Raw genomic sequence first — 12446 nt, 5'->3', positions numbered from 1 at the left:
TTTGATTCGTATCATATCACTAATCACTATTGAAATTTGATTATACGAATCTTGTCCTACATTTCTATGTTTACATAAAGAGATAAACCTGCGTAGTAGATCGAATAAGGAAGTAAACTGTGGTAGAAAAACATGCTATTACATGTTTCACAGATAACGTAAGGTAGTTTTTCTTCATGGAAGATCATGTTAGTTACCAAATATTAATGTTACATTCGAATTTCGTACAGATGGTTATTAGATGTGTATTTTGCCAAATGTTGAATAAAATATATTTCAAGATAATTACGCAGTAAAAAGTGCTTATCACCAATGTATTTAAGTAGTTAATGTTAAGTATCTCGTTAACTTCCAATCAGTATTTGAACCAAAGAAGTATAAAATATATATATTTTTATAACTCTTTGTTTGAATACAGCTTATTGTCTACCTGTCTGATTTGAAGTGTTCTAAACAGCTAACGAAACTTGAAAAAAAGAAGAAAAAAAACAGGGTTTAAAAGAGGCAAGGTTATTTTACAAAAAAGGTAGTGAGAAATATGCATTAGCCTACTGATACATTCAGTTCTGTGAAAGTTATCTCCCTTTTAACAGGAAATCGTGTAATGATATCAGAGGTCAAGTCAAATTGAATTCAATATAAAGTGACAACACTGTTGTATTTGACAATGTAAAATTTTTCATATGAATTTTCTATTTATTCTCGCAATAGCTAATTTGTATTTCCTTCCTTTTTGGTCAAACTAAGTTTAAAAGAAGTAACAAGCCTTTGTGTTATATCTGATGATTATTTCATGGACATACAAGCTTAAATATTTTAAAATATTTCATAATTAGTCATAATTGTTAAATAATCAACTATTAGTCATGACATGTCTACATATCAGTTCTCTAGAAAATTCGTACTAACTGAAAATTACTGTACTGACACGTAACAGTAAGATGTTTTGACTAGAAATGCCAATTTTTGAAATAAAGAAAAGTACCATAATCTCTCTAGCGATTCATGTTTAATTTGCCGATCCTATTCTGTCGTTCATTTCGCAAAAACATCGAAAAAAGATTCATTTCCTATATTTAAATTATATTTACTTTCCATTTATATACAAACACTAAATTCTAAATTACACACATTTTGTTGCATTCAACATTAAAATAAGCTTCCCGGCCATTCAGTTCACCAGACGGAACAACTGCGACGTCAACTAAGGAACGTTCTCCCTGACTAAACACGGATGTCGTCAAAATAGCGGTCCGTTATCACTGGGCTGCGTATACGTATTTTTGCACCTTAATGTTAATCGCATAAAATGTATTTGCATGTCAAAAATGTCACAACGAACGCCGCTCAATGTATATACAGATTCAATAACGACACAGTTTAGCTTTTCAACATATAAGTATCAGACCTGGGGTAATTAAAAATGTAATTGTAATTAATTGTAATTATATTACATTTCCCAAGTAATTGAATGTAATTTGTAATTGGGCCATTTATCAATTACATGTAATTGTAATTTAATTAATTACAGAACAGTTCTGGGTGTAATTGACAATTACATTTCAATTACTTTCCAATTACATGGCACATGCTAAGCCAGTTTGTTGAACAAATAGTATATATAATTTGTTCAACAAACTGGATTATTATTTTATGTTTATTACCAGTGACACTTCACTTTAACATGCTAATATGCATTTCATAGCTGTGAAAAATAACAATAGAATATTATGGTAGGTGTTAACCCCTTGGACATAGCTCCTTTGTTCTGATATTTGTTTCATTAGAACCAACTGGTAATCTTTGATGATGTTTGTCACTATGTTTTTGGAGAAAATGATCAAATTATGATTTGAAATTGTTATTTGCATAATTATTATTTAGATTTTTATCGGAGCAAAAATTGAAATGCTTAGCATTTAGTTTAATCATTTTTATCTGTGATAAAATTTGTTGTATTAAATGATATAAACAACATAGCATTTCACAGTTCTAACAAGATAAAAAATTTAATTATTATTGTAGACATTATGAGTATTCTACAGTTTTAGTGACATAGTTATTCTAGGATGACTCATGAATGTTTTACAACTTATTTTCAATGTGGTCCTTTGGATAACTTGTAGTGTCAAGGATAAAAACTTAAAATATATGTTTAAAATGTAATTGATTAAATACTGAACTAGACTAGTTAAATTTGAAACATATTGCAGAACCATGATCCTATAAACTTCAGAGAAATTCAGACCTCAGAGAAATACCTGACTTTACATGCATCTTCTCTAACCGAATTCTGCTAGACGATGTATTAACTATTAATTAGGGCTGACTTGTAGCTCCTTTTGCAATAATATTAAAGACAGAGTAATGTTCTCCCGCAAACACAGATTTTACTTTGAGCTTAAATTCAATTTTGAAATAACTGAAATCAGTTTACATGTGGATTATCATGTTTGTGTAGTACAAAGTAAAGAACTTTGCTACAGTGTTCGTGTAAGAAGCACTACATTTGTTATTGTAATTGAATGTAATTAATTAAAATTTCCAATGTAATTGTAATTTGATTAATTACATTGCTAAATTTCATGTAATGGTAATTGTAATTTAATTGGACATTTCTCAATGTTATTGTAATTTAATTAATTACATTTTAAAGTAATTGACCCCAGGTCTGATAAGTATTCCGTGCAATCAAATGTCTGTGGCTTATTATTCAATGCATGACTTATTTTCACAATTTTACAAATATAATTACATAGTATAATGCAAAATGCACGTGTTTGAAAAATGCATGGAATTTTCAAATATGAATTGCTCACATGTTTATAAACATGACATTATAGTTTTTATCACAATTTTATTTTTCCGTGCGAGGGACAAAATGGAATCCCAAATACTGTAATTTAAAAAAAGATGGTATCATTATCGATTATAAACGAAAATTGATAGAAAATGTCTGAAGTCGGCGACGGTCGATTATGGTTTTGAGTAATATGAGTGTACTACTAAGCAGAGCACACACATTCCTTTTTAACGTTTTTTTTCTCTTTGTACGACTTACTCTTTTGATTAAACTATAGTTCCTGAAAAATGGCGACGAATCAAAGCAATTCGACAACGCTGGATGAAGTATTTCCATATCATGACTATGTTCGGTCTCATATGTGGAAATATGGTGGTTTTCCTGTTGTGTCAGACGCAAATAATAGTGAACCAGGGCTTAAGAGAGATTTGAGAGAAATTTATTTGCGCTCTAATCTATGAACATCAAAGCGAAATTCAGTTTCTATCCACATTCTGCTAATTACCTGATAGTTTGCATGCCTTTGAAGTTGACTCGAATTCACAACAGAATTACAGCAATGACAGCTCTGTATTTCTAAAGTTTAATGATTTTCGAGTCATTTCTCACTAAAAACAACTGGCATCAACAATGAACATTTTTCTACATTTCAATATTTTAAAAACAGATCTGTCACAGTCGTCTGGTTTGGAGTATCTTTTTAATCCTTCCTCACAAAAATGTGGTCAGAAAACACAAAACATCAAAAGTGGCACAAGATTTACATAATAATCACACTAAATAATGCAATTTCAAATGTAACCAGTCAAAATAGGAATGGTTTAAAATGGAGTCTCCACAATTTCAAAGAACTACTTTCTATGATACAACAACCCGGAAGTACTTTAATACCGGGGTGACACCACGTGTTTTCTTACACTTATGAAGTATGTCAAAGTAAACCTAAATACCGTTCGACTTGGGACTATTTTCTATACCGTCACTGTTTTGTTATTGTTGTTTTCTAACCATGATTCCTGGAACTGCTGCCGCTAAGTTCGCATTAAATGATTTTCAGGACGACATTCAATAAAATAAAACTGCTTAGGCCTATTGTTAGAATGATAAGCAGAGTTACCGGCGCCGTATTACCGTTATAAGTAAATGATTCAAGCATCCAGTTAATTGTTTTCAATATTGAAAAGTAATATACATTATTGTTTGAATAATAAAATCATCGCCAGACCATTTTTATGTTGAAAAACCAGTAATTACATAAATGTCAATGTGAAACGAATCTCATCACGCTGCCGTAACAAACTTTATTTAAGTTCATTTCCCCTTTTATCAAAGGTTAGTGTACATGCTTTACATGCACGAGGTCCGAACTTCGTTCCCCGCCAGATGCTTATTTTTACTTTTTCTTTTTTTGGACCAGTATGTTTCTTTAAATGTTCATCATGAAATTTGTAAACACTGGAACGGAAATCATTCTGTATAGTTAACTAATGTTCTGCCAGTAAATTTTGAGAAAGAGTTGAGTTTCAAATTGAAAGGCATGGAAAAGCAGTATGCTGCTTATCACCCCTCCCTTCCACATACATTGCAACTACTGTCTCAGAAATTATTGACTAGAAATAACACTCGGAAAAGTTATTGGCTATAAACTTGAGAAAAAAAATTCAAAAAGCTCCAACTACGATACCTATATAGCTAATAAAATTAACCTTAATCATATTCGAAAAGGTCCTATACATTGTTAGGAGTTTCGTAAATTAAATTGGATTTCTTGAATTTCGACCAACAGTGCTTGTCTCTGGACAAAATTCTGGTCAGCAACTCTTTAGAATAAATTTGAAATAAAAGATACACGTAAATGGTGCATGCATGGTATTCTCCCATACAAGAAGTTTACCATAGCTGTTACACAAGGGTGTAACCAGGGTGGTGCGATGGGTGCGATCGAACCCCCCACTCCCCTCTTTTTTGGCAAACCTTGCATTTTTCATTACACTTAGTTATATGTTACGATGTAACATTTGTATAAAGTCTGTTTCTGACCATCTTTATCTCAAAAGATCAATGGACTGTTATTACAACTATCATATATTTTGATTGGTCAGCCATAACTGACATAACTTGCCAACACTCGACCTGAAGACTAGTGTACACATGGATTAGATGCTGGTAACTTTGATGGAGGAGGAAAAACCCAGGTGCTCCTCCGTCCATTATTTCATCACGAGCGGCCACCTGGGTAGAACCACTGACCTTCCGTAAGCCAGTCGGATGGCTTCCTCACATCAAGAATTCAACGCCCCGAGTGAGGCTCGAACCTACAGCGATAAGGGGCAAGTGACTTGAAGTCAGCGACCTTAACCACTCGGCCACGGCATAGGTGTAGGAGCCGGGGGGGGGGGAGAGAGGGGCAGGAGTACGGGGGCCTGATCCCCTCAAAGCTAGGACGGGTGGCGCGAACTACAGTTTGCACCCCCCCGCCCCCACTCCCCATATTTTGGAAAAGAGATTATAACTTGCAGTCTAATATATAAATATAACATTTACTTAGTATCATATAAAATTCTTTTCAACCTGATTTCTGATTACATTTGACCTTTCCTTGCATTCTGTCTTGTCTCTTTCTGTAAGGTGAGTAATTAAACCATGTACGCGTCAAGGATTATTAAGGTCAATAAATGCTGTTAAAACAATTACCATACCTGTCCTCTTACTTTAGAGGCAAATAAATCATATTTTCCAAAGCATGACAATTTATTATCTTACTTCTATTGTTTATATGAAAACTTTTATGACGAAGAATTCCAAGTGCGGGATTCGAACACGGATCGATCGGGTGCTAGTCCAATGATTTTACCACTGAGCCGAAGAGTCGATTCACTGACGCAGTTGTCAGAGATGGACTTTAAATGTACAGGCGTAACCATGCAACAGAAGCATGAGAAATCCGTGCATGTCAAAGTTTACGATGCGCGTGCGCTTGACCGCGTAAACAATATTACCGCTTATTTAAAAACAAGAGATCACAGAGTGATCTTGGCGCCCACCAATGTGCCATTTTTGAGTGTTCCAAATTTCAAGACTTATTGACTAGCTCAAGGTCAAATTCCATTTTCGTACACAACACTGTGCATGTGGTCCATTCATGTGGTCCAAATTTGAAAGCTGTAGCTTGAGAAATGTGAAAGTAGGTCACTAGATCAATTTCAAGGACAAAGTTCTTTGTACACAAAACTATGCATGTGCATCAAACTTGAAGGCTGTAGTTTGAGAAATTTGAAAGTAGGCACTAGGTCAATCTTAAGATCAAAGTTTATTTTGGTACACAAAACTATGCAAGTGGTCCAGATTTGAAGGCTGTAGCTTGAGAAATGTGAAAGTAGGTCACCAGGTCAAAATCAAGGTCAAATTTCATTTCAGAACACAAATCTTTGCATGTGGTCCAAATTTGAAGCCTATACCTTCAAAAATGTGGAAGTAGGTCACTAGTTCAATGTCAAGGTCAAAGTTTGTTCCGGTACACAATCCTATGCATGTGGTCTAAATTTGAAGCATGTAGCTACAGAAATGTGAAAGTAGGTCACTAGGTCAATCTTAAGGTCAAAGTTCATTTCGGTACACAAAACTTTGCAAGTGGTCCAAATTTGAGGGCTGTAGCTTGAGAAAAGTAAAAGTAGGTCACTAGGTCAAAATCAAGGTCAAATTTTATTTCGGAACACAGAACTATGCATATGGTCCAAATTGAAGCCTGTACCTTCAAAAATGTGAAAGTAGGTCACTAGGTCAATGTCAAGGTCAAAGTTTGTTTTGGTACACAAAACTATGCATGTGGTCCAAATTTGAAGGCTGTAGCTTGAGAAATGTGAAAGTAGGTCACTAGGTCAAAATCAAGGTCAAATTTCATTTCGGAACACGAAACTATGCATGTGGTCCAAATTTGAAGCCTGTACCTTCAAAAATGTGAAAGTAGGTCACTAGATCAAAATCAAGGTCAACTCATGTCAAAGTTCATCTTGCCACTCAAAACCATACATGTGGTCCAAATTTGAATGTTGTAGGTTATTGACAAGAATATTTTAAAAGCTTTTCCCTATATAAGTCTATATGAACCATGTGACACCCAGGGCGGGGCCATATTTGACCCTAGAGGAATAATTTGAACAAACTTGGTAGAGAACCACTAGATAATGCTACATTACAAATATCAAAGCCCTAGGCTCTGTGGTTTGGACAAGAAGATTTTCAAAGTTTTTCCCTATATAAGTCTATATAAACCATGTGACCCCCGGGGCGGGGCCATATTTGACCCTAGGGTGATAATTTGAACAATCTTAGTAGAAGACCACTAGATGATGTCACATACAAAATATCAAAGCCCTAGGCCCTGTGGGTTTGGACAAGAGGTTTTTCAAAAATTTTCCCTATATAAGTCTATATAAACCATATGACCCCCGGGGCGGAGCCATACTTGACCCCAGGGAAATAATCTGAACAATCTTGGTAGACATTCAATTTTAAAGAGGTTATGAGATGTTTTTCTGAAACTCAAATTGGGCATATTGAGAATATCTTTTGTCTAAGCTTCATGAAATAGGACATATTGTTTAACAAAGAAATAATGACAATTAAATAATTGCAAAAAATACAAACACCACACATTTCCTCCAAGTTATTAATCCTAATGAAAACTGTGATCATTTTCCATACATGGAACATAAACGACAAACTTGTTTTTAAAATCACACAGTTAAATGCTCATGATATATTTTATAACATTTCCGGACGTGTCTGAAATAAGACTAACTTTTAAAGGCAGTTTGTAAGTAGTGGTAATGGGTAGGAGTCTGGTCAAAGCATCTTTTTCGTTTATTGAAAACGTTTGGTTTTGCTAAATATCGTTAATCCATATCAAATTAACAGTTGACATCTTTATGCCTTTAAATGTTATTATATATGTTGCACTGTACAAAGTTTTGTCGGTCTTATACCGTTTACCTGACAGTCTTTCATTTTTGTAGAACAGTCAGTTTCCTGCATTCTATACTTCAGCTTGTATTTACATGTACTTTACATTCACAAGTAAGGCTGACAATTCTCCACGTGAATCAGATGTGGAGGACGAGAACGACTTAAAACGAAATTATGTTTTTTCAAATTGTCGCATGCCACAGAGAACAAAGGCCTCGAACTACAAACCTCTTAATCAGTAGTACTGTGCTACCTCTTTGCGTTCGATGGCTGGGCGAAAATATTTATCGAGTAACGCAATTGGAGTGGCATATTTCATTTTCTTAAGGCCATACCAATGGGAGACTGCAGCATTCGCCTCTTGAATCATTCTATACATAGAGCGTGACCTCACCACTTTCCGTCTCAGTCAACCTCGTATCGATAAGGGGAAGTAACACTGGTGGAGCCTGTGTGCCAGTATGAAAGAACTACCGTAGTTTACAATGCCGGAAGTCAGGGCGGATATTTTGAAGGATGAACTAAATTAGAAGTCTGAATACAGACTTTGTACCACATTCAAGCACGATTATCAATACTTTTAGAATTACCTTCGTATTTCAGTATGACTGAGCTAAAAGTCATTCAATAAGTGTAAAATACTTGATTGGTTACCAGATAGTAATGTGTCAATCATGAACTTGTAGGGTTTTAGTAACCGTTCGCTATCGAATGTGTTGTGTTCAAATAGCCAGTTTTAGGAATAGAATTGTCTTGGTAAAAAGATAATGTCAGAAGACGAATATGTTCGGATGCTCGTTATTTAAAGACTCATAATGCATTTGTTTAAAATCATTTTAAATGTGGCTGCTACTTTTTCCGTTATAAACATGAAAAACATTAATTTCGTTTTAAAACGTTTTGTTCAAATTAACATAATTATTTCCTCTAATATTTGTCAAACGATTGAATACTGATAATTTAATATTATGATGACCTCCCTTTATGGAATTAAGTTCAGTATTAAACTTAGCTTTTTCCTAACCATATAATCATGCATAACTGCACAGCTGATATTTATAAATGCGTTTCAACTTATTGGTGGCATTGTACAGACATCACAAACATTTGTGAATCAAATGAAAGATCACTGGATGAGAAGGTTTTCAATTTTAGTCTGACATAAATCTACCTAAATGGTCTTTCATGATTGCACAAACAATACTTGCAGGGTTCTTTTCGACAGCAGATAGATAAGATCAAGTCTATATGAATAATATTCTAGATTATATTTGTCAAAACTAAGCAAAAATATACATAATAATACAATCAAACCTGTGGTAAATACCACCTCTGTACATAGACCACCTGACTCTATAAAGAACGATGCATTTGTTTCATATTTAACATTTGCAGTGTGTTTTAACCTGTGAATAAAGACCAGCTGGCAATAAAGACCACATTTTTGTTCTCCCAAGGGTGGTCTTTACAGACAGGTTTGACTAAAAATACTTACAAGAAACCTATATCATCATTAAATTAATAATGCACAATCATTTGAATTCCTGAATTTTGAAGTTACCACAGTCCATGTAAACACTATTTTCATCAATGTTTACTATAACAATTTTCCTAGTGTTACTTCAATGAGAGTTATCTTTTAATAACTGATATATTCTCTTGAATATTCATTGTTATTATCAAAAATGAATTTATACGTAATTGAGAACTTCTTTAAACTCAATTTTAAATGATATAAAATTCATTCGTTCCTTTTCCTGCTAAACTACCTCTTTCAGACAGAATACAGTATTCAATTGAATTTAATATTTTACTTTGAACAACTGCAACTTTCTTTCACCTTTAGCGTAATTTGTGTTGGCAACAATTGAATTGTCCTTTGAAACACAGACTCTGTAGGGGAGTTTCACATCTAACTTGTACGATGATAGGACCTGACCTGTTTGAGAGATCTGTACAATGGAATTCGTTATACTACAGCAAACCAGGATACAGTCAGACGGACCTACTGCTACTCCGCATGGTTCGTTGATCTGGTCGTCCTTGACAACAACTCTGGTGCTGCTCTTGCTCTTGATGTCATATATGTATACAGCATGCTCGTATCTATCGGTTAGAACCACTTTGTCACGGTTCCTAATATATGTACAGGCACTAGTACCTATAGGATATTTCTTGTTTGAAAAGTTGATACTGAAATCTTTCTCTTCTCCTAACATTGATACAATACGAACAGGTCTTATATCATCGAAAGTTCCAACAACAAAGTTTCTATCATCTTTCAGACATATAGAATTACACATTCTCTTAACTTGACATGTCCTTATCAAAGTAATATCATTTGATTTTTTGACACGTAGAAAGTCTATCTTGCAAGGGTTGGCACTTAATATCGCCACTTCCTCCTCAGATACAACAACAACACTCTGTGGATGATACGATAACTGAAATGATCCTAATTGTTCAAGCTTCTCATTGTAAATCAAGCATTTCATGTTTTTATTATCCACGGCAACCAGTCTACCATCTGGCAGGAAATCCAGGCCTGTGTATAACGGTTCCTTGACATCATCTCCAGTCTGCTCCAGATCAATGGAAGTTTTCTTCGTAAACATAACAATCGGTTCTACACGTGTTATAGGTTTTATAGCTTCTGGTATGGAGTATTTTAATGTCAGTTGTCCCGGAACGTATTCAGAAATCGGAAGCGGGGGAAGTTTAAAACATTCATCAAAATCAAACAAAATGGTCATGGACTCTAATTTTTGACATTCCTTGTCAACGTTGGAGCTAAGTTCATCGGCTTTCTTCCTCATTTTCTGTTCCATGATAAACTGTTGTGATGGTGTCCCGTTCTGATGAACGCTACCAATTGTTTCTAGAGAATTTCTTGCATCAACAAGATTTTTCTCACTGTTTGATTGTTTCCTTGCCAGTGTATCGAGTGTTTCTGTTTTAAATAATTTAGTGTCTTTAGCAACGGAAACTTTCAAATCTTCAAACATTTTATTCACATCATCTTGCATGCGTCTTATTTTTAACGATATCGCATTTACACCTTGATCTAGTTGCTCTATTGATGACTTGGTATTTTCAACGGCATTTTTAGCTTTCTCTCTTACTTCCAGCAGTCTGGCCTGTATGCTGGAACGTCCTAATGTAAACCTTCCGGCAATCTTCTGAATTTCTACAACACTGTGGCATTTCCGGTGATCCACAATAGCACAGGTACTGCAACATAGCTGATTCTCATCTTCACAGAAGAATTTTAATACTTCCTGATGCTCATCACATTGATCTAATCCGTTCATATTAACGGAGACTGGTATCGTTTTCAATTCTTTTGCATTCACTAGCTTGTGATTTCTCAAGAAAGCGTGCGTTGTATGTACGTTTGAACATTCTGTACACTGAAACTCGTCACATGTTGAACAGAACACATCAGCTTCTGTTTGTGTATCCTTACTTAAACATGGTTTACACCATTTTTGTTTTACTCGTCCAGGAACTGCATCGCTTAAGCAGATATTTTCTACATTCCCACTCCCCCTTTCCGCCATATTAAATATTGAACACACGTATGATTAAACTTGTCTTGTCACGTATTACTATGTTATTGTGAAGATAAACCTGTGTAGATTAATAGATGGAATGAGGAAGTAAATTCGCAAGTGTTTTGATAATGCAAAATTATTTAGGAGTTAAAAATCAGTACTTCTTAAACTGATAATTATTCGAACACAGTTAATACTTTACCTGAAGTGTTCTAAAGTTCTAACGTTGGACCGAAACTGTTTACTCTGCAATAGTCATAAAAAAGCCTAAAAGACACATGTTACAAAAATAAGCTAGAGAGAAATGAGCATTAGCCTACCTATATGCAGTTCTTTTCTTTTACAGGAAATCGTTTAATGATATCAGATGTCAAGTCAAGCTGTGTAGGACCATATTCGTAACAGATCGCATTTGTAACAGATTTCGTACGTATGCGATCGCATTCGTAACAGGTAAAATGTGTTACGAATGTGTTTGTCCAACACGGGGGTTGACAATAGAAGCACATATGTATCATGTTGAGTTTTATACTGCAAATGTTCAATCAGCTGGTTGTCTTCGCAACATCATTAAATGACTGCCATAAGCACCATCACAAGTTAGCGTCGTCGTCGTCGACGCCAATAACGTCATAAAATTATTTGTGCCGCATCATGAGAAAATGGGCCTTCGGGAACTTTCGAGGCTTTGCAACCAGTGTGGGCCCAGATCAGCCTGTGCATCCGCGCAGTCTGATCATAGCCCACATCGTTCGCTGTTATTTCAATGAAGGCTTATTCTACCTGAATATGAAGTTTCCTAACCTTAATTCAGATGCATAAATGCACAGGTCAGCCTAAATATAGAGATTCCGGAAATTTACGAAATGTTTGAATGCCAATTTTCCCGTGGCTTGGCTCGTTTTTTATTATCATTTCTGCATCAACTGCCACTTCCACTATAATATGATTACAACTTCAGCTTCTTTTACCGTTACCTCCACTAGCTGAAAGGTAGACCCACATGGTCAGGTCACTGGTTCGAACCTGATGGCGACATACATTGGAGCTATCTTTCGTTACCCAGAGCTGTCTCAAGTTGGGTGACAAACAGGAAGATGCGTTGTCCTGGGACAAATTATATA

The 12446-nt window shown here is 35.0% G+C and overlaps 1 protein-coding gene across 1 annotated transcript; it reads right to left on the bottom strand.

Annotated features, from left to right (window-relative positions):
* Positions 1–9570: 9570 nt before the first annotated feature.
* LOC128554906 (uncharacterized) lies at positions 9571–11328 on the bottom strand. Its single transcript, XM_053536240.1, has one exon. The coding sequence runs from the start codon at positions 11326–11328 to the stop codon at positions 9571–9573; it is 1758 nt and encodes a 585-aa protein (XP_053392215.1).
* Positions 11329–12446: the final 1118 nt, after the last annotated feature.

Source organism: Mercenaria mercenaria, unplaced genomic scaffold (genome assembly GCF_021730395.1).
Source record: "Mercenaria mercenaria strain notata unplaced genomic scaffold, MADL_Memer_1 contig_858, whole genome shotgun sequence".
Classification (NCBI taxonomy): domain Eukaryota; kingdom Metazoa; phylum Mollusca; class Bivalvia; order Venerida; family Veneridae; genus Mercenaria; species Mercenaria mercenaria.
The sequence above is the reverse complement of the archived record's forward strand: the minus strand, read 5'-3'. Positions and strand labels throughout refer to the sequence as shown.